Below are 21440 nucleotides of genomic sequence, written 5' to 3' on the forward strand. Positions count from 1 at the left end.
CAACATATAGATACAGTCCACTCTTTCTGTTCCTCTATTTCTTGTATCTCTCTTTCTGGCTCACACATGGGGAATCTCATATACTGTACATTCACTTTGCTTATTTTTTCCTTCTTCCCCACCGGATGGTGCGTCCCACATCCTCCTTATTCTTGGGCTACTGCTATAGAACTATGCTTCAGTCACATCGCTAATTATTTAAGAGCCCCACCTCATTAACAGTGCTGGGAGGTAATAAATGATTTATGGGCCATTCTTCACATCGACCGCCGTTCCTGTCCCTCAGCCCTCCTCCTGCCTCACACTGCCTTCCAGCCTCACAGGTTCTATCTCTGTTTGTCCACCCTGGTGTCTCTCCCCCTCGTTCTCCTTGTTTGGTCAGGTTCCTGGCTCTAACTCAATATGAGGACTGTGGAAATGTTGCGGTTGGCTGCTGAGCAGGAAGTGCAGTGAAGAAGACCGAGAGATAGGTGTGTCTTCCATCCGACCCCCTGGGCAGTGTACACAAAAATACAATGTTGTGTCGATTGTTGAAATGTCTTCACTACATTATTGGGACAAAAATGTATGACTCTAGCCACGTTTATACCTGGTTCTAATATGTGTCTTCTGTCCTGATCTTGTTCTCATTCTGATTGTGCCCACATTTTTAGACAGGTGTAGACGATTAAAAGACACATTGTGAACTGATTTTGATCAGATCTTATAAGTGTAAACAGGCAAGATCGGGACAAGATCAGGATGAAGGACGCATGTTTGCAGCAGGTATAAACGGGGCTAGAGAGATGGCATCGTTTTAAACTGAGCCTAGTGACAAAAGGAGAGTGACCGGGAAAACTGGTCACAGATACAATGCACATTCAGAAACAGTAATTCATCACTAGACAGGATGAAACCGGCAGGCGTTGAACAAGCTTAATCATTAAAAAATATTCAATAAATGATTCAGAGTTGATATATATTCTAGGATAGACCTGTTCATTTACAACAGATATCCAATGCCTCAAATAAATAATCTCATTCAGTACCAGGCTTTCCTTACTGACCAGGGCACTGTTTTCATTTAGGGATGGAGGCCAGCCTGTAGTGACAACTCAGTGGCACTGAGTATTGATCTCTGGGATTGGCTTGATTGATCACGCTGCCTACAGAATCCATAAATAAATACAACCCTCATGGCTGAGGTACGGACAGCATTGGTAAGAACACTGGACTGACATATTAGATTGATATCTCTTATTCTATTCCATGGCATTTTTCTATTTACAACTTTTATGTATTATTATGAGCTACATACAGTGGGGAAAAAAAGTATTTAGTCAGCCACCAATTGTGCAAGTTCTCCCACTTAAAAAGATGAGAGAGGCCTGTAATTTTCATCATAGGTACACGTCAGCTATGACAGACAAAAGGAGAAAAAAAATTCCAGAAAATCACATTGTAAGATTTGTAATGAATTTATTTGCAAATTATGGTGGAAAATAAGTATTTGGTCAATAACAAAAGTTTCTCAATACTTTGTTATATACCCTTTGTTGGCAATGACACAGGTCAAACGTTTTCTGTAAGTCTTCACAAGGTTTTCACACACTGTTGCTGGTATTTTGGCCCATTCCTCCATGCAGATCTCCTCTAGAGCAGTGATGTTTTGGGGCTGTCGCTGGGCAACACGGACTTTCAACTCCCTCCAAAGATTTTCTATGGGGTTGAGATTTGGAGACTGGCTAGGCCACTCCAGGACCTTGAAATGCTTCTTACGAAGCCACTCCTTCGTTGCCCGGGCGGTGTGTTTGGGATCATTGTCATGCTGAAAGACCCAGCCACGTTTCATCTTCAATGACCTTGCTGATGGAAGGAGGTTTTCACTCAAAATCTCACGATACATGGCCCCATTCATTCTTTCCTTTACACGGATCAGTCGTCCTGGTCCCTTTGCAGAAAAACAGCCCCAAAGCATGATGTTTCCACCCCCATGCTTCACAGTAGGTATGGTGTTCTTTGGATGTAACTCAGCATTCTTCGTCCTCCAAACATGACGAGTTGAGTTTTTACCAAAAAGTTATATTTTGGTTTCATCTGACCATATGACATTCTCCCAATCCTCTTCTGGATCATCCAAATGCACTCTAGCAAACTTCAGACGGGCCTGGACATGTACTGGCTTAAGCAGGGGGACACGTCTGGCACTGCAGGATTTGAGTCCCTGGCGGCGTAGTGTGTTACTGATGGTAGGCTTTGTTACTTTGGTCCTAGCTCTCTGCAGGTCATTCACTAGGTCCCCCCGTGTGGTTCTGGGATTTTTGCTCACCGTTCTTGTGATCATTTTGACCCCACGGGGTGAGATCTTGCGTGGAGCCCCAGATCGAGGGAGATTATCAGTGGTCTTGTATGTCTTCCATTTCCTAATAATTGCTCCCACAGTTGATTTCTTCAAACCAAGCTGCTTACCTATTGCAGATTCAGTCTTCCCAGCCTGGTGCAGGTCTACAATTTTGTTTCTGGTGTCCTTTGACAGCTCTTTGGTCTTGGCCATAGTGGAGTTTGACTGTTTGAGGTTGTGGACAGGTGTCTTTTATACTGATAACAAGTTCAAACAGGTGCCATTAATACAGGTAACGAGTGGAGGACAGAGGAGCCTCTTAAAGAAGAAGTTACAGGTCTGTGAGAGCCAGAAATCTTGCTTGTTTGTAGGTGACCAAATACTTATTTTCCACCATAATTTGCAAATAAATTCATTAAAAATCCTACAATGTGATTTTCTGGAAAAAAAATTCTCAATTTGTCTTTCATAGTTGACGTGTACCTATGATGAAAATTACAGGCCTCTCTCATCTTTTTAAGTGGGAGAACTTGCACAATTGGTGGCTGACTAAATACTTTTTTCCCCCACTGTATATCTTTGTAATGAGTGATTTTCAAGGCGGTAACACCAATGACATTAAACAAAGGGATACATATTATATTTGTTAAGAAAATAGGTATTTTAATAGCCTTCTTTGTTTTTATTGATCAGTACAATATATGAAATACTTTCTAGCATTCAAAGTAGTAGATAGATATCTCTAAATCCCCAAAAACATGGCACTACAACTCTACTCATCACTACAGTGGCAAGCCAATTTGCTTGTCCTTAGTACTTTTAACAATACATTTAGGTAAAGTTTTGCAGTAACAAGGAGTTTTATTATGTTTTATCATTGATAAACAGTTAAATACAAACAAAAACATATATGATGTGTAACTATGTGTCATTTTAAAGTGTTTTTCATGGTTGCTATGCCGAGGGAGGCAAATGCCACCGTAATTCAAGAATGACCCTTTCACAACCTGTAGAAAACACAACTGGATATTTGAACACAAGACAGGAAATATAAGACTACAGCTGCAGGATCATTATTGGTCATCTGGCTAGATCTATACTCTCCCAGCTATGTTTTTAGATTAAGTTCATGTGATAGAACATGTTGAAAGGGAATAAAAAAGAATGTGGTACCACCTGTTTTTATCCAGATACCCATTATCCAGAATTTAACCCATTTACTCAACAATTCACTCTCAACAATTCACAATTCAACAATTCACTGTCCAACAATTCACTCTTCTGTGCTTTGTCAATATCGTTAACAGGTGGCCAATTAAATAAAACGGTGGTACTGGTACAGTTTCATGAATAACCCCACAGTGTATAGTGTGTACCCTGATCAAGCGTGACCCGGTTTCTGGGCATTACGGACAATCCCATTGAAAGAAGTGGTCATTCAGGTTGAAGCATGTGCAAGCTTTTTCCTAACCGCTCCACCATATGGCTGCTATGATAGCATAACCTCTCCCAACCAACCATAAGGCTCAATGCTACAGCTCCTGAGCAACCATACCGCTCAATGCTAGCGCTCATTACCGGGTGGAGAGAGAGAGAGAGAGTGTGAGAATTAAGGTTGAACTGCCTGTTCCTAGATCAGTGTCCGCTGGCCAGCTGATTAGCTCATGCTGTGGTGCGGCATAGTTTCCCATCAGGCTTCATGTCTAATCCGTGCTTCACTGTAAACACGAGGAAACTCACACAGGCTGAGCCCATTAAACTAAACACTGGCTTTATACAGCCAGAGAGGGAATCAGTTAGTTACTGTGGAGTAGATTCACCTAGGCAAGGCCTTGTCTGCTCTGTCAGCTGTTCAATGTCAGATACAAACTCAAGCAATCAAGGATTCAGGGTCAAAGCTATATCGTTATTCACATGAAACATGCCAAAATATCAGGAGAACAATTGGTATTTGACTTTCTTCCCAAGAGAACATCCCTTCTTCATAAAAAGAGAATCCACAGATGTAGCATATCAAATCAAATCAAATTTTATTGGTCACATACACATATTTAGCAGATGTTATTGTGGGCGTAGCAAAATGCTTCTGTTCCTAGCTCTAACAGTGCAGTAGTATCTAACAATTCACAACAATACACAAATCTAAAAGTAAAAGAATGGAATTAAGAAATATATAAATATTAGGACGAGCAATGTCGGAGTGGCATTGACTAAAATACAGTAGAATAGAATACATCATATACATATGAGATGAGTAAAGCAGTATGTAAACATCATTAAAGTGACTAGTGTTCCATTATTAAAGTGGCCAGTGATTCCATGTCTATGTATATAGGGCAGCAGCCTCTAAGGTGCAGGGTTGAGTAGCCGGGTGGTAGCGGCTAGTGATGACTATTTAACAGTCTGATGGCCTTGAGATAGAAGCTGTTTGTCAGTCTCTTGGTCCCAGCTTTGATGCACCTGTACTGACTTCGCCTTCTGGATGATAGTGGGGTGAACAGGATGTGGCTTGGGTGGTTGATGTCCTTGATGATCTTTTTAGCCTTCCTGTGACATCGGGTGCTATAGGTGTCCTGGAGGGCAGGCAGTGTGTCCCCGGGGATGCGTTGGGCAGACCGTACCACCCTCTGGAGAGCCCTGCAGTTGCGGGCGGTGCAGTTGCCGTATCAGGCGGTGAAACAGCCCGACAGGATACTCTCAATTGTGCATCTGTAAACGTTTCTGAGGGTCTTAGGGGCCAAGCCAAATTTCTTCAGCCTCCTGAGGTTGAAGAGGCTTCTTCACCAAACGGTCTGTGTATGTGGACCATTTCAGATTGTCAGTGATGTGTACTCAGAGGAACTTGAAGCTTTCCACCTTCTCAACTGCGGGCCCGTCGATGTGGATAGAGGCATGCTCCCTCTGCTGTTTCCTGAAGTCCACGATCAGCTCCTTCATTTTGTTGACGTTGAGGGAGAGGTTATTTTCCTGGCACCACTCCGCCAGGGCCCTCACCTCCTCCCTGTAGGCTGTCTCGTCATTGTTGGTAATCAGGCCTACTACCATTGTGTTGTCTGCAAACTTGATGATTGAGTTGGAGGCGTGCGTGGCCACGCAGTCATGGGTGAACAGGGAGTACAGGAGGGGGCTGAGCACGCACCCTTGTGGGGCCCCTGTGTTGAGGATCAGCGAAGTGGAGGTGTTGTTTCCTACCTTCACCAAAAGTTTCAGTTTTAATACCTGTAACAAAGGTAGTTATAACGGCTGTAACAAGAGTGTGCTCTGCTTTGTTGTATATCATCATCTGATTGTAGCGCCCTCTCAGTGACATGGCTGGCTGTTAAGCAATATCCAACCGCACACATTGTCACGGCTGTGAATGACTCATGATCTACATTGTGAACAACTGTCTCATCATTCTGGACTGCTCACCCTCTTCCTCAGAAAGCAGATCACTTGTGTAAGGTGTCCTGATTACATATGTGTGCGTCACCATAATAATATTCATTAGGGCACAGTAGAAAAACATTTTGCAACAGAAACTGAAAATGAGTGTTTCTCATTGGACAAGTTCAAGTATTCTCTCCCGGATTAAGTTTTCTTCTGTTTGGTGCATAATGACCAAGGGCTTGAAAAAAAAGTGGTGTATGAGAAGGGAGAATGTTTACTGAGCTGCTCGAAAAGTAGCCATATTGCTATTGTAGGAAAGATGAACTAAAGGAGAGTGGAGAACCCACAGCATAACAATGTCTTCAGCAGTGTTGGGGAGTAGTGAACTACATGTGGTTCAACTGGTAATTTAACTACATTTTGCATTAGCTTGGTGGTAGTTGAACTGAATTCAAATATTGGTTGTTTTTTTCAATAGTTAATTACTTTTTTGCCATGTAGCTAACTACTGGAACTCAAAAAATACTACTGGAACTCAACGTCTATTCCACATTTGTTCAACGTAATTTAATTGAAATGACGTGGAAACAACGTTGATTCAACCAATGTGTGCCCAGTGGGTAAGAACACATGGTGATGTGTTCGAAGGACACAAATGTAAGAAAGGTACCATCCTGTAGGTTTTCGCTCCAAACCTAATCTAGCTCACCTGATTCTAATAATTAGATGGTTAATAAACAAAATCAGGTTAGTTACAACTGGGGTTGGAGCAAAAACCTACAGGAGGTTTGCTCTCCAGGAACAGGGTTGGAGAGCCCTGATCTAAATTGACTGTAAAGGATGCACTTTCATGACATGATATTACATGAAGCAAGTATGGAAAGGATTTGATTGTCCTCATACTCAAGCTTTGGATTGCTTTTCCAGTCCAGCAAGCATCAGAGCTTCCGAAAACCAGTTTCGGCACGTGAGGTAATGAACAACACTAAAGCTAAACATATTTCCCAAACCAACAAAGACACGCTTAGACAGGCACACTCGCACGCACGCACTCGCACACACAAGCACACATACCAGTGGAGGCTGCTGAGGGGAGGACGACTCAGAATAATGTCTGGAAATGGCATCAAACACATGGAACCCATGTGTTTTCTGTATTTGATACCATTCCGGGGGCGGCAGGTAGCTTAGTGGTTAAGAGCGTTGTGCCAGTAAACGAAAGGTCGCTGGTTCTAATCCCCGAGCCGACTAGGTGAAAAATCAGTCGATGTGCCCTTGAGCAAGGCACTTAACCCTAATTGCTCCTGTAAGTCGCTCTGGATAAGAGCGTCTGCTAAATGACTAAAATATAATATAATATAAAATATATTCCACTAATTCTACACCAGGCAGTACCACGAGCTTGTCCTCTCCAATTAAGGTGCCACCAACCTCCTGTGACACATACACACAGACAAAATAAATCAATATTTGCTACATGGCTGAGGGAAGGCTCTTTGGAACCTCCTCCCCCAACCCTTAGGCCACAGTTTAATACAATTTACAAAGGGAGGGAAGGAAAGACCAGTGGAGAAACACACAAAGGGCACAAATTATGTTCTGAGATGCCTGAGGCACAAAACTGCTGTATCTGTAAATCCAATAGTCTACGACATGCCTCAAATGTTGGAGGCAATCAATATTGAGGATGTATTCAATCTTATATAGACCAACCATACTCTCCTTTGCACTATAATATGACTACTGTATACAAAGATAGTCCTGCATGTACTCCTGAGTGGCGCAGTGGTCTAAGGCACTGCATCGCAGTGCTAACTGTGCCACTAGAGATCCTGGTTCGAATCCAGGCTCTGTCGCAGCCGGCCGAGACCGGGAGACTCATGGGCGGTGCACAATTGGCCCAGCATTGTCCAGGGTAGGGGAGGGAAAGGCCGGCAGGGATGTAGCTCAGTTGATAGAGCATGGCGTTTGCAATGCCAGGGTTGTGGGTTCGATTCCCACGGGGGCCAGTATAATAATAATATATATATATATGTATTCACTAACTGTAAGTCGCTCTGGATAAGAGCGTCTGCTAAATGACTAAAATGAAAAATGAATCAAAACAGAGTGGGCAGTGCAGATTTGATTGGAGTATTCTTATCATAGACCTGAATAGGGCACTAACCAATTCTGATGCAAATCTGGGAAGAGGTTTAGGCCCAGGCAGAAAACAAAGACTAGGCAATGCACATGTGAATGTAAAAAAAACATGTACATGTACATTTGTGTCAGACAGATATTGATTGCCATGTAGAATGGGGACAGTTAGTAAACAGAAAGAGCAATGTGGATTATCTGTAAAGCCTAACAGACAGGATTTGTGAGTTTCTCAAAGTCCACACACCTGAGGCCAAAAGTCATTAGCACCTGCTTAAAGTGACCAGCCAATGTCAAGCAAAGGCAAGGGTTCACCCATAAAATATATGCTCTACACAATGGGTTGCTCAAAATACTAAGTTGTTTTCATTCAATTGCAATTGCAGGCTAGGGTCCTTGTGGTGAAAGGCGATCTGAGGCACGTGCATCTGCAGTCAGAGCACACTATCACAACAGCCAGTGGCCTAGAATAGCACAGGCATTCCACTGCCCCTCCCCGTCCACACTCAGGCAATGCACAGCAGACTGGTGTGTCACATGGACTCTCAGTGATCTTCGAGATGAAACTCTCTCTCACACACACACACACACTCATGCACTCACTCACACACTCCAGTAGGTATAGACAAACACACACATACACACAACCTACCTATCTATTATAATTAAACACATTTCCCGCTGTAACTGAAATACATACTATTTGTGTGTTAAACAACATTTTAGCAAACAAGATCATCTTATTAAAACACATTGTTGTCCACATTTATCAGAGAAGGGGAGAAACCATAGCGATAGATAGAGGACTCATCTTTATCTGTGCCATTATAGTGTCTGTGACAGCATGGGCAGCGCCATTGAGGCTACAAGCCATAGGAATCCCCATCTAGTTGACTACTTTGACTACTTTAAAATGGCAAAAGCATAGTGGACGTCCTCAATGGCATTGCCCCATGCTAAAATTGCCTTTTGGCCACTAGAGCCCTCTGTCATTCTCTATGGGAGAAACCTTGATTATTAAAAAATACAGAGGGGGTATTCAAATTGGCCAGTGTGACACAGTACTCCACTCTTTTTTTCTATGCACATGCACAACTATATTAAGTATGGCCAATCGGAATAAAGGAAAGGCAACCGTAGCTCCACCTCTCTCTCCCCCCCTGAGTTTTTTAGATGTATAATCCCTGAGTTGACCCAGAAAATAGGCAGTTGTTTCAAAATTTGATGCAGCAGTCTTTGTGCATCGGCCCTGTTTGAGCATGAAGCGTAACCCTGTGGAATACATACTGTAATCTGAAGACACCTCGCCTTGCAGATCAAAACTAAAATAAAACGTAGCAGTAGCGAAACGTTAATCCGAGTAGATACGGGTACGTGTTTGTTTTAATGAATTTATTGGATAATTCGCTGTCTGGCGTTTGTGTGAAGGACTTGAGGTTGCTGTTCCATTGTTTGCCTTTTTGTTGTCTTCAGGAGTATGGGAATAATTAATCGGCAATGCAATTGTAGGCTAGACATTTGATTGAAAGAAAATAGTGGTGTGTATTAACAAAGGGACGAGGTCGTAGACTTTATGGATGTTATGTATTGAATTTGGGAAGCAGTCCTAAATTTGAACAACCATATAATATGGGCTACAGCTGTTGGAGAATGCAAAATGCCAATGTATCGCTTCTCGCTTCTTTGTTGCAACGTGTGTAAAATAACCGAGCTGGTGTCATTTTGTGTTTGATATGCACTGTGGAGGGGATATAAACCAAATTATAGTTCATGCATAATCACAGACCTAGATGCCTTTATAATCTATTAAATCAATCGAATATCCAGTTGTAAAGGTAACAAGGTTGATAGCTAGCCTAACTATGTTTCAATCGGCAAGGCACAAAGAGGAGCATTTGCAGCGACGCTGAGGAAGACCATGGAAAGGCTTTCTAGTGTTAGCGAAAAGGAGTACAAACCCTGTGGTTCTTGACTAGGAAGCTTCTCCTGTGGTTTCACTCTGCCATTTCAGGACATTGTAGGCTACATTCTTCCAGGAAATAATATGGCGTAATCACAACAATATTTTGGAGGCTTGAGAAATATATCGAAATGAATTGTTGTCTTGTTGCCAAATCAACTCATTTTACCACATGAACTGCCATAAACTGCTCTTATATATCCAAACAGACGGGTTCCTCTAGTGCAGCCAAGCCAAATATGTCCATGACATGTCACCTATTCACTAATTGGCTTCAATCGTGCCAAATGAAGGCTACTGCATGCTCACTTAACTTCTACCTACCTACACGATGGGTTGAAAATCAACTGCATCGCTCTAACTGTGTTTCCTCTGTGCTCAAAGACAGGAGCCATGGCGGATCATCTAATGATGCCCATGAACCACAGCTCTGCGGGCGGGGGCCTCCACGGCTACAGGATGGGCATGAACGGAGGCCTGCAAGCAGGCCACCAGCAGCACGTAGTGCCCCAACCCGGCCTCCGAGCACTGCCCAATGGCCAGATGATGCACTACGGCGGGGAACCTCAGCAGCAGGCCACCATGGAGGTGGCCATGAGGCAGCGGCAAGGCATGGTGGGGCCCGTGAACGGACAGCTCAACGTGGCTCAGATGGGCCACCACCAGATGACGTCTGGTAACATGATGTACAACAACGGGCAGGCCCAGCAGCAACACCACCCCCAGCACCATCACATGCACCAACAACAGCAGGTCCAGCAGCAGCAACAACAGCAGTATATGAATGGTGGCCTCACGTCCCAGCAGCTCATGGCCAGCATGCATCTGCAAAAACTCAACACCCAGTATCACGGACATCCACTGGGGCCCATGAACAGCAACCACATGGGCAACGGGGCAGCCCAGTACCGCATTGGCCCGGCCCAGCTGGCTAACATGCAGCAGATGGCTGGGCCGGCGCTGGCCTTGAACGGCATGGACGCGGACATGATTGACGAGGAGGTTTTGACGTCCCTAGTCATGGAGCTGGGCCTGGACCGCGTTCAGGAGCTGCCCGAACTCTTCCTGGGCCAGAACGAGTTTGACTTCATCTCAGACTTTGTGAGCAAACAGCTGCCCAGCACTGTCAGCTGCTGAGTGAGCGAGGACCTGAGTCAACGATGCTGTGAAGGGGCCTGGAGAGGTGGAGAGTTTGGAAAGACTTGAGTAGAGTGTTGCCCACTGGAGACAACTACTGCTCCGCTTTTCATTTTTGTGTTGTGCCTTTCACTGTAACTGTGCTAGGTCGCAGTGAAAGGCAGAGAAGAGTGAGCGAGAGACACTGGTCTGGATAACCACAGCGTACAGTACTAGGGTGTCATTTGTGAAGTGACCAGAGGTGCAGTTCTGTGTTGGGTCGCAGCTCGCCTGTAATGGGACATCGTCCTCCCGCATCTCTTCTCTCCAGAGATGAATGTAAACAAAACGGCTGAATTTGAGAAGCCACTCTGAACAATGTTAAGACACTGTTGCCTCATACCCTGGACTATATGGCAGTTTAGTAGTAAGATGTGTTTATTTATTACTCAAAGTTAATATAGAACAAACCAGAGACCAACAGAGATCTTCCAGAGTGAGGATCAAGTGCTTTTGGTGTTTTGGGTAGGGTCAGGGAAAGCTCAAAGTTTAAGGTCTCTTAATTGTTTTTATTTTTTGACAAATTGGTCTGGGCCTTCTGTTTGAAAATAAGCCCCTCAAATTCATTTTTGATCTTCCAATAGCTTGGATTTCTCTCCAAGAACGGAGACGGCAGTACAAGAAGAATGTAATTTCATGGATTTGAATGGATGTCCATCATAATTGAATAGCTCACTTTTGGCAAGTATTGCTTTTAGCTGTGACGTTCTCAAACCTACTGCTTGTACTCTATAAATCTGTGTTACTACAGGAAAGTCCAGGTCACACTGTCTGTTCTATGTGAGTTGTAGAACTGCCTTAATTATTTTTTAAACTTTATTGGTGGTTTTTATCTTCCCTTTGTGGTCAACGGGGCGGGGGGTCTTTGTGAAGGGGTTTTGAGGATCAATAAAAATGGCCTGGATATAAGTGTGGCCTGCTTTTACATTCATTGCACAACTCCTTCAGGCAGAGGAGCGCTAAAGGGAAAATGCCACTTCAGCGCTTTCCAGCCTGTAGGGTCCAGGATATTCAGTAATTTCATACTTGTCCTGTTTCTTAGGAATATCTCCCTCAAGGTATGCACAGTATTCTAATGACTGAGACATTTACTGCTGTAAACAGCTAATTGCCTTCATCCTGTCATGGCAAATGATGACTGGTGCGTTAAAATCAAACTCAAAGGTGCACTGCTATCCACCAAAAAGCTGAATTTCTAATCTGAATTCTTGGCCTTTGATATGGAGAAGGACCCACATTGTGGTTTTAGTCATTGCATTCCTGATCATCCTGACACCATTAATAAAAATAGGTTGAGGAATGAATTTCCTGGTTCCTATGAATTATGGTAACTTTTCTATATATTGCTTGGCAGAAAGTAGTTGAGACCTAGGCGTGTGTGTGGTGGGGGAGGTGGAGCGGGCCAGGGATAATCTACGCTTAACTTGATGGGGGTTTAACTGAATTCAGCCCCTGTAAATTACTACCCCACCGGGGCAAAGGGAAGTATGGCAGACAACACACCCTTAGTGACAGTTGTTACATTTGAGAATGCACTTAATGGGTGGTTGGGGAAGCAAAATGAATGTGCCAATAACAAATGACATATACAAGCATGGCTTCCTTCAAAAAAATCAGTTTAAATATCCCATGCCTTTTGCGACGTTATAGCCACCTGATATCAATTCTAATGAGTTTCTTAGTATTCTATGGGGTTGGGGTATGGGAATGCTTGATTGTTGTTATGGAAATATCACCTCCACATCTAACAGTTAAAGGTGCATTATGCAAGAAATCGCTCTGCCATTTCCTGGTTGCATAGTTCGCCTAATTTCAGTTTGTGACATAATAAGCTAGTATAGTGTAGAGAATCATTGTACCATCTAAGCTGCTGTGAAATATATTTTACATAACCAAAAATATTGTTGTTTCAGCTGTTTGAAGCTGGTATACAAAACCGAAAGTAAAAGACGCAAAAACAAAACTGAAGAACGGGAAGCATAGAAATAGTACACAGATTTACCGCTTCTTAGACTTGCTTTCAAGTAGAATAATAGATCTATAACTCACATTTCTATGTGTATTTGGTCAGGTTGCCAAAAAAGTTACATTTTACCATTTGTATTTATTTTGCAACTTGAAGAGTAACAAGTCCTCGCTTTTGTCTAACTCATTCTAAAAGAGACATCTACTTTCAGTAGTTCAATTGTGTAGAACAAGTTAGCCCTTACTGCCAAATTGAAACATGGAATCAACTGGTGGGTTGCTCTAAATGAAACTCACTTGATCTTAATGTAACTTACATTTGTGTTTGCCAAACACAAAAACTCAAGACTCAGGCGAGGGCATGTGGGTTTTACTTGGGTTGTCATGAGACAGGCTGGGGCATAAGATACAATTGCGCTGCCCCTCTTGGCACCATCCTTAGTAACGGTCGCAGGGTCCCTGCCCAGTCTACAGGGTCTTCCTGGAAACTGCCAGGCCAGTGCAGGATGTGCTGAGGCAGGTTGACTAGCTGGCAGAACACTGGCTCCACATACTGTATATCTGAAAACACACTGCATTGCAAGGTCCCTCTTTAGCGTCAATATAAAAAAAAAGGTGGTTTCTTAATCATTGTGCATCCAGAGTTAAATGGGATTCTGTCCCAAACACCCCTGTTTGCAAACTCAATCCCTTGTTATGTCTCAGTCTCCTACAGAGGGGCCAGTCTAGACATAGGCTAAGCAGGGTGTGACTGGAAGAAGTTTACAGTTCGCCTGTTTCTGTTTTTCTCTTTCTCTCAGACAAGGCAGCCCACCCACAACAACTGCTAGCTACGCAACTTGTCGGCTTGCTGTTTTCTCTATGTCAAAGCTCAAAACCCACATGGAGAGAAAGACGGATAGAAACAAAATGCTGCATATAAACACCAAGGAAATTCTCCAATGTGAAAAAAGTTACATTAAAAACTACTACTTGAAATTAAGTGGATGGAGTTTTTGGTGCCTGGGGATTTCTCTGGGATTTACCCCTAAAGGGGCCCTAGGATTTCTGACAAAGACCACCCTTAAACAGTGTTCAGCACCCTCACTTGGGCAGACATATCGCATTGTTGCATATGGAAATAAATATAGTGCTAATATTCCTCTCATTCTCTGTTACACATGGTCCATTCTACACAAGCCTATCTATTTGTATCTCTAACAGCTCCTAGCTTCAGCACCCCCATACTGGGGCTGAAATATCAGATTATTGCATCTATAAATATATTGCATAGTGTTAATATTACTCTCATTCTCTGTTACACATGGTAGTCAATTCTATCTACACTTTACATGTCTACCTCCTGAACAGTCCCAAGCGTTCTATTTCCAGGTACTACAGCTGGTGTTGAGCCCTCCATGAGCTCAGTGTAATCTCAGGGCCCTGCACCAATGAGGGCACAGTGGCCATTCCTAGTCACGCATTGGCTGTGGTCCCCACCCCCCACCCCTCTCTGATAAATTCTGTGCAAAAGGTTTTTTGTCATATTTTTGTATCATTGCGTTGGCTCTCGTCTATACAGTGGGGAAAAAAAGTATTTAGTCAGCCACCAATTGTGCAAGTTCTCCCACTTAAAAAGATGAGAGAGGCCTGTAATTTTCATCATAGGTAAACATCAACTATGACAGACAAAATGAGAAAAATAAATCCAGAAAATCACATTGTAGGATTTTTTATGAATTTATTTGCAAATTATGGTGGAAAATAAGTATTTGGTCAATAACAAAAGTTTCTCAATACTTTGTTATATACCCTTTGTTGGCAATGACACAGGTCAAACGTTTTCTGTAAGTCTTCACAAGGTTTTCACACACTGTTGCTGGTATTTTGGCCCATTCCTCCATGCAGATCTCCTCTAGAGCAATGATGTTTTGGGGCTGTCGCTGGGCAACACGGACTTTCAACTCCCTCCAAAGATTTTCTATGGGGTTGAGATCTGGAGACTGGCTAGGCCACTCCAGGACCTTGAAATGCTTCTTATGAAGCCACTCCTTCGTTGCCCGGGCGGTGTGTTTGGGATCATTGTCATGCTGAAAGACCCAGCCACGTTTCATCTTCAATGCCCTTGCTGATGGAAGGAGGTTTTCACTCAAAATCTCACGATACATGGCCCCATTCATTCTTTCCTTTACACGGATCAGTCGTCCTGGTCCCTTTGCAGAAAAACAGCCCCAAAGCATGATGTTTCCACCCCCATGCTTCACAGTAGGTATGGTGTTCTTTGGATGCAACTCAGCATTCTTTGTCCTCCAAACACGACGAGTTGAGTTTTTACCAAAAAGTTATATTTTGGTTTCATCTGACCATATGACATTCTCCCAATCCTCTTCTGGATCATCCAAATGCACTCTAGCAAACTTCAGACGGGCCTGGACATGTACTGGCTTAAGCAGGAAGACACGTCTTGCACTGCAGGATTTGAGTCCCTGGCGGCGTACTGTGTTACTGATGGTAGGCTTTGTTACTTTGGTCCCAGCTCTCTGCAGGTCATTCACTAGGTCCCCCCGTGTGGTTCTGGGATTTTTGCTCACCGTTCTTGTGATCATTTTGACCCCACGGGGTGAGATCTTGCGTGGAGCCCCAGATCGAGGGAGATTATCAGTGGTCTTGTATGTCTTCCATTTCCTAATAATTGCTCCCACAGTTGATTTCTTCAAACCAAGCTGCTTACCTATTGCAGATTCAGTCTTCCCAGCCAGTTATTGACTGTACGCAGGTCTACAATTTTGTTTCTGGTGTCCTTTGACAGCTCTTTGGTCTTGGCCATAGTGGAGTTTGGAGTGTGACTGTTTGAGGTTGTGGACAGGTGTCTTTTATACTGATAACAAGTTCAAACAGGTGCCATTAATACAGGTAACGAGTGGAGGACAGAGGAGCCTCTTAAAGAAGAAGTTACAGGTCTGTGAGAGCCAGAAATATTGCTTGTTTGTAGGTGACCAAATACTTATTTTCCACCATAATTTGCAAATAAATTCATTAAAAATCCTACAATGTGATTTTCTGGATTTTCTTTTCTTAATTTGTCTGTCATAGTTGACGTGTAACTATGATGAAAATTACAGGCCTCTCTCATCTTTTTAAGTGGGAGAACTTGCACAATTGGTGGCTGACTAAATACTTTTTTCCCCCACTGTATAGCCCCTGGTTCACCCCAGACTTGACTGCCCTTGACCAGCACAAAAACATCCTGTGGCGTACTGCATTAGCATCGAACAGCCCCCACGATATGCAACTTTTCAGGGAAGTCAGGAACCAATATACACAATCAGTTAGGAAAGCAAAGGCTAACTTTTTCAAACAGAAATTTGCATCCTGTAGCACCAACTCCAAAAAGTTTTGGGACACTGTAAAGTCCATGGAGAATAAGAGCACCTCCTCCCAGCTGCCCACTGCACTGAGGGTAGGAAACACTGTCACTACCGATAAATCTACGATAATCGAACATTTCAACAAGCATTTTGCTACGGCTGGCCATGCTTTCCACCTGGCTACCCCTATCCCGGCCACCAGCTCTGCACCCTCCGCTGCAAATTGCCCATGCCCCCCTGATTCTCCTTCACCCAAATTCAGATAGCTGATGTTCTGAAAGAGCTGCAAAATCTGGACCCCTACAAATCAGCTGGGCTAGACAATCTGGACCCTTTCTTTCTAGAATTAGCAGCCGAAATTGTCGCAACCCCTATTACCAGCCTGTTCAACCTCTCTTTCGTATCGTCTGAGATCCCCAGAGATTGGAAAGCTGCCGCGGTCATCCCCCTCTTCAAAGGGGGTGACACTCTAGATCCAAACTGTTACAGACCTATATCCATCCTGCCCTGCCTTTCGAAAGTATTTGAAAGCCAAGTTAACAAACAGATCACCAACCATTTCAAATCCCACCGTACCTTCTTTGGTATGCAATCTGGTTTCTGAGCTGGTCATGGGTGTACCTCAGCCACGCTCAAGGTCCTAAATGATATAATAACCGCGATCAATAAAAGACAGTACTGTACAGCCGTCTTCATCGACCTGGCCAAGGCATTTGACATCTGACTAAATAGCCTTGGTTTCTCAAATGACTGCCTCGCCTGGTTCACCAACTACATTTACGTTTACATTTTAGTCATTTAGCAGACGCTCTTATCCAGAGCGACTTACAGTTAGTGAGTGCATACATTTTCATACAGTATAAACAGCGTTTACGTGTGTTTACCCTCCACTACATCCCTGGTTGTGTCATGGTCCCCTGGAGGTTTTGTCTAGATCCCGGTTTGTCCCAAGGACGTCGTCCCCAAGGATGATTTTAGGATGTTGTCAGGACTTTCTGTCTTGGCCTCCTGGAGGTTTTTGTCTAGTTCCAGGGTTGTTCCGAGGACATCTTGGAACTACTTCTCAGATAGAGTTCAATGTGTCAAATCGGAGGGCCTGTTGTCTGGACCTCTGGCAGTCTCTATGGGGGTGCCACAGGGTTCAATTCTCGGGCCGACTCTATTCTCTGTGTATATCAATGATGTCGCTCTTGCTGCTGGTGACTCTCAGATCCACCTCTACGCTGACGACACCATTTTGTATACATCTGGCCCTTCATTGGACACTGTGTTAACAAACCTCCAAACGAGCTTCAATGCCATACAACACTCCTTCCGTGGCCTCCAACTGCTCTTAAATGCTATTAAAACTAAATGCATGCTCTTCAATCGAACGCTGCTTACACCCGCCAGCCCGACTAGAATCACTACACTCTGCGGGTCTGACTTATAATATGCGGACAACTACAAATACCTAGGTGTCTGGATAGACCGTAAACTCTCCTTCCAGACTCACATTAAGCATCTCCAATCCACAGTTAAATCTAGAATCGGCTTCCTATTTCGCAACAACGCCTCCTTCATTCATGCTGCTAAACATGCCCTCGTAAAACTGACTATCCTACCGATCCTTGACTTTGGCGATGTCATTTACAAAATAGCTTCCAACACTCTACTCAGCAAATTGGATGTAGTCTATCACAGTGCCATCCGTTTTGTCACCAAAGCCCCATATACTACCCACCATTTTGACCAAAACGCTCTCGTTGGCTGGCCCTCACTACATATTCGTCGCCAAACCCACTGGCTCCAGGTCATCTATAAATCACTTCTAGGCAAATCCCGGCCTTATCTTAGATCTTTGGTCACCATAGCAACACCCACCCGTAGTATGCGTTCCAGCAGGTATATCTCACTGGTCATCCCCAAAGCCAACACCTCCTTTGGTCGCCATTCCTTCCAGTTCTCTGCTGTAAATGATTGGAACAAACTGCAAAAATCTCTGAAGCTGGAGACACTTATCTCCCTCAATATCTTTAAGCATCAGTTGTCAGAGCAGCTTACCGATCACTGCACCTGTACACAGCCCATCTGTAATTAGCCCACCCAACTAATCCCCATATTGTTATTTACATTGTTATTTATTTTGCTCATTTGCACCCCAGTATCTCTATTTGCACATCATCTTCTGCACATCTATCACTCCAGTGTTAATACTAAATCATAATTGTAATTATTTTGGCCTATTTATTGCCTTACCTCCATAACTTACTACATTTGCACACACTGTATATAGATTTTCTATTGTGTTATTGACTGTACGTTTAGTTTATTCCATATGTAACTCTGTGTTGTTGTTGTTTTTACCGCACTGCTTTGCTTCATCTTGGCCAGGTCGCAGTTGTAAATGAGAACTTGTTCTCAACTGGCTTACCTGGTTAAATAAAGGTTAAATAAAAATAATAATAAATTGGTCGTGTTTCTTGGCCCAAGCAAGTCTCTTCTTATTATTGGTGTCCTTTTGTAGTGGTTTCTTTGCAGCAATTCGACCATGAAGGCCTGATTCACGTAGTCTCCTCTGAACAGTTGATGTTGAGATGTGTCTGTTACTTCAACTTTGTGAAGCATTTATTTGGGCTGCAATCTGATATGCAGTTAACTCTAATGAACTTATCCTTTGCAACAGAGGTAACTCTGGGTCTTCCTTTCCTGTAGCTGTCCTCATGAGAGCCAGTTTCATCATAGTGCATGATGGTTTTTGCGACTGCACTTCAAGAAACTTTCAAAGTTCTTGAAATATACCATATTGACTGACCTTCATGTCTTAAAGTAATGATAGACTGTCGTTTCTCTTTGCTTATTTGAGCTGTTCTTGACATAATATGGACTTAGTCTTTTACAAAATAGGGCTATCTTCTGTATACCTTGTCACAACACAACTGATTGGCTCAAACGCAAACACAAATTCCACAAATTAACTTTTAACAAGGCACAACTGTTAATTGAAATGCATTCCAGGTGACTACCTCATGAAGCTGGTTGAGAGAATGCCAAGAGTGTGCAAATCTGTCATCAAGGCAAAGTGGGGCTACTTTGAAGAACCTCAACTATAAAATATATTTTGATTTGTTTAACACTTTTTTGGTTACTACATGATTCCATATGTTTTATTTCATAGTTTTGATGTCTTCACTATTATTCTACAATATAGAAAATAGTACAAATAAAGAAAAACCCTGGAATGAGTAGGTGTGTCCAAACCTTTGACTGGTACTGTATATATAGGTAGGGATAAAGTGACTAGGCAAAAGGATAGATAATAAACAGTAACAGCAGCGTACAGTGCATTCGGAAAATATTGAGACCCTTTCCCTTTTTCCACATTACCTGCTTATTCTAAAATTGATTAAATAAAAATTTTTCCTCATCAATCTACACACAATACTCCATAATGACAAAGCGAAAACAGGTTTTTATTTTCTTGGGACAAGTTATTAAAAATGTAATACTGAAATACCTTATTTACATAAGTATTCAGACCCTTTGCTATGAGACTCGAAATTTAGCTCAGGTGCATCCTGTTTCCATTGATCATCGTTGAGATGTCAGAGCTGGCCGCCCGGCCAAACTGAGCAATCGGGGGAGAAGGGCCTTGGTCAGGAAGGTGACCAAGAACCCGATGGCCACTCTGACAGAGCTCCAGAGTTCCTCTGTGGAGATAGGAGAACTGTCCAGAAGGACAACCATCTCTGCAGCATTCCACCAATCAGGCCTTTATGGTAGAGTGGCCAGACGGAAGCCACTCCTCAGTAAAAGGCACATGACAGGCCGCTTGGACTCTCAGACCATGAGATTCTCTGGTCTGATGAAACCAAGATTGAACACTTTGGCCTGAATGCCAAGTTTCACGTCTGGAGGAAACCTGGCACCATCCCTATGGTGAAGCATGGTGGTGGTAGCATCATGCTGTGGGGATGTTTTTCAGTGGCAGGGATTGGAAGACTAGTCAGGATCAGTGGAAAGATGAACGGAGCAAAGTACATAAAGATCCTTGATGAAAACCTGCTCCAGAGCGCTCAGGACCTCAGACTGGGGCGAAGGTTCATCTTCCAACAGGACAATGACCCTAAGCACACAGCCAAGACAACGCAGGAGTGGCTTCTGGACAAGTCTCTGAATGACCTTGAGTGGCCTAGCCAGAGCCCGGACTTGAAACCGATCTAACATCTCTGGAGAGACCTGAAAATAGCTGTGCAGCGACGCTCCCCATTCAACCTGACAGAGCTTGAGAGGATCTGCGGAGAAGAATGGGAGAAACTCCTCAAATACAGGTGTGCCAAGCTTGTAGCGTCATACCCAAGAAGACTCAAGGCTGTAATCGCTGCAAAAGGTGCTTCAACAAAGTACTGAGTAAAGGGTCTGAATACTTATGTAAATGTGATATTTCAGTGTTTTATTTTTGATAAATTTGCAAAAATATATAAAAACCTGTTTTTGCTTTGTAATTATGCTGTATTGTGTGTAGATTGAATAGGACGTTTTTTAAAATAAATGTTTAGAATAAGGCTGTAACGTAACAAAATGCGGAAAAAGTCAAGGGGTCTGAATACTTTCCGAATGCACTGTATGTGATGAGTCAAAAGGGTTAATGCAGGTGGTCCGGGTAGCTATTGGTTAACTATTTAACTAACTACATAGCAGTCTCATGGCTTGGGGGTAGAAGCTGTTCAGGGTCCTGTTGGTTCTAGACTTGGTACATCGGGACCGCTTGCCGGGCGGTAGCAGATAGAACAGTCTCTGACTTGGGTGGCTGGAGTCTTTGACAATTTCTACGGCCTTCCTCTGACACCGCCTGGTATGGAGGTCCTGCATGGCAGGGAGCTCGGCCCCAGTGATGTACTGAGCCGTACGCACTACCCTCTGTAGCACCTTGTGGTCGGATGCCAAGCAGTTGCCATATCAAGCGGTGATGCAGCCAGTCAAGATGGTGCAGCTGTAAAACCTATTGAGGATCTGAGGGCCCATACCGAATCTTTTCAGCCTCCTGAGGGGGTAGAGGCGTTGTCTTGCCCTCTTCACTACTGTGTTGGTGTGTGTAGACCATGATGATTCCTTAGTGATGTGGACAACGAGGAACTTGAAGCTCTCACCTGCTCCACTACATCCCTGTCGATATGGATGGGGG

The 21440-nt window shown here is 43.5% G+C and overlaps 1 protein-coding gene across 3 annotated transcripts; it reads left to right on the forward strand.

Annotated features, from left to right (window-relative positions):
- The first annotated feature begins 1117 nt into the window (after nucleotides 1-1117).
- LOC311139208 (cbp/p300-interacting transactivator 3-like) lies at nucleotides 1118-11868 on the forward strand. 3 transcript variants are annotated; one of them, XM_084174110.1, is made up of 2 exons: nucleotides 1118-1199; nucleotides 10173-11868. In XM_084174110.1, exons 1-2 carry the CDS (start codon nucleotides 1176-1178, stop codon nucleotides 10923-10925), a joined length of 777 nt encoding a protein of 258 aa, XP_084030236.1. In that variant the 5' UTR covers nucleotides 1118-1175; the 3' UTR covers nucleotides 10926-11868. The 3 variants fall into 3 exon arrangements, with proteins under 3 accessions (XP_084030236.1, XP_084030237.1, XP_084030238.1); XM_084174111.1 differs by lacking the exon at nucleotides 1118-1199 and adding an exon at nucleotides 9048-9198; XM_084174112.1 differs by lacking the exon at nucleotides 1118-1199 and adding an exon at nucleotides 9054-9198 and having other exon boundaries at nucleotides 10177-11868.
- Nucleotides 11869-21440: the final 9572 nt, after the last annotated feature.

Source organism: Coregonus lavaretus (assembly GCF_964263955.1).
Source record: "Coregonus lavaretus genome assembly, chromosome: 13".
Taxonomy (NCBI): Eukaryota; Metazoa; Chordata; class Actinopteri; order Salmoniformes; family Salmonidae; genus Coregonus; species Coregonus lavaretus.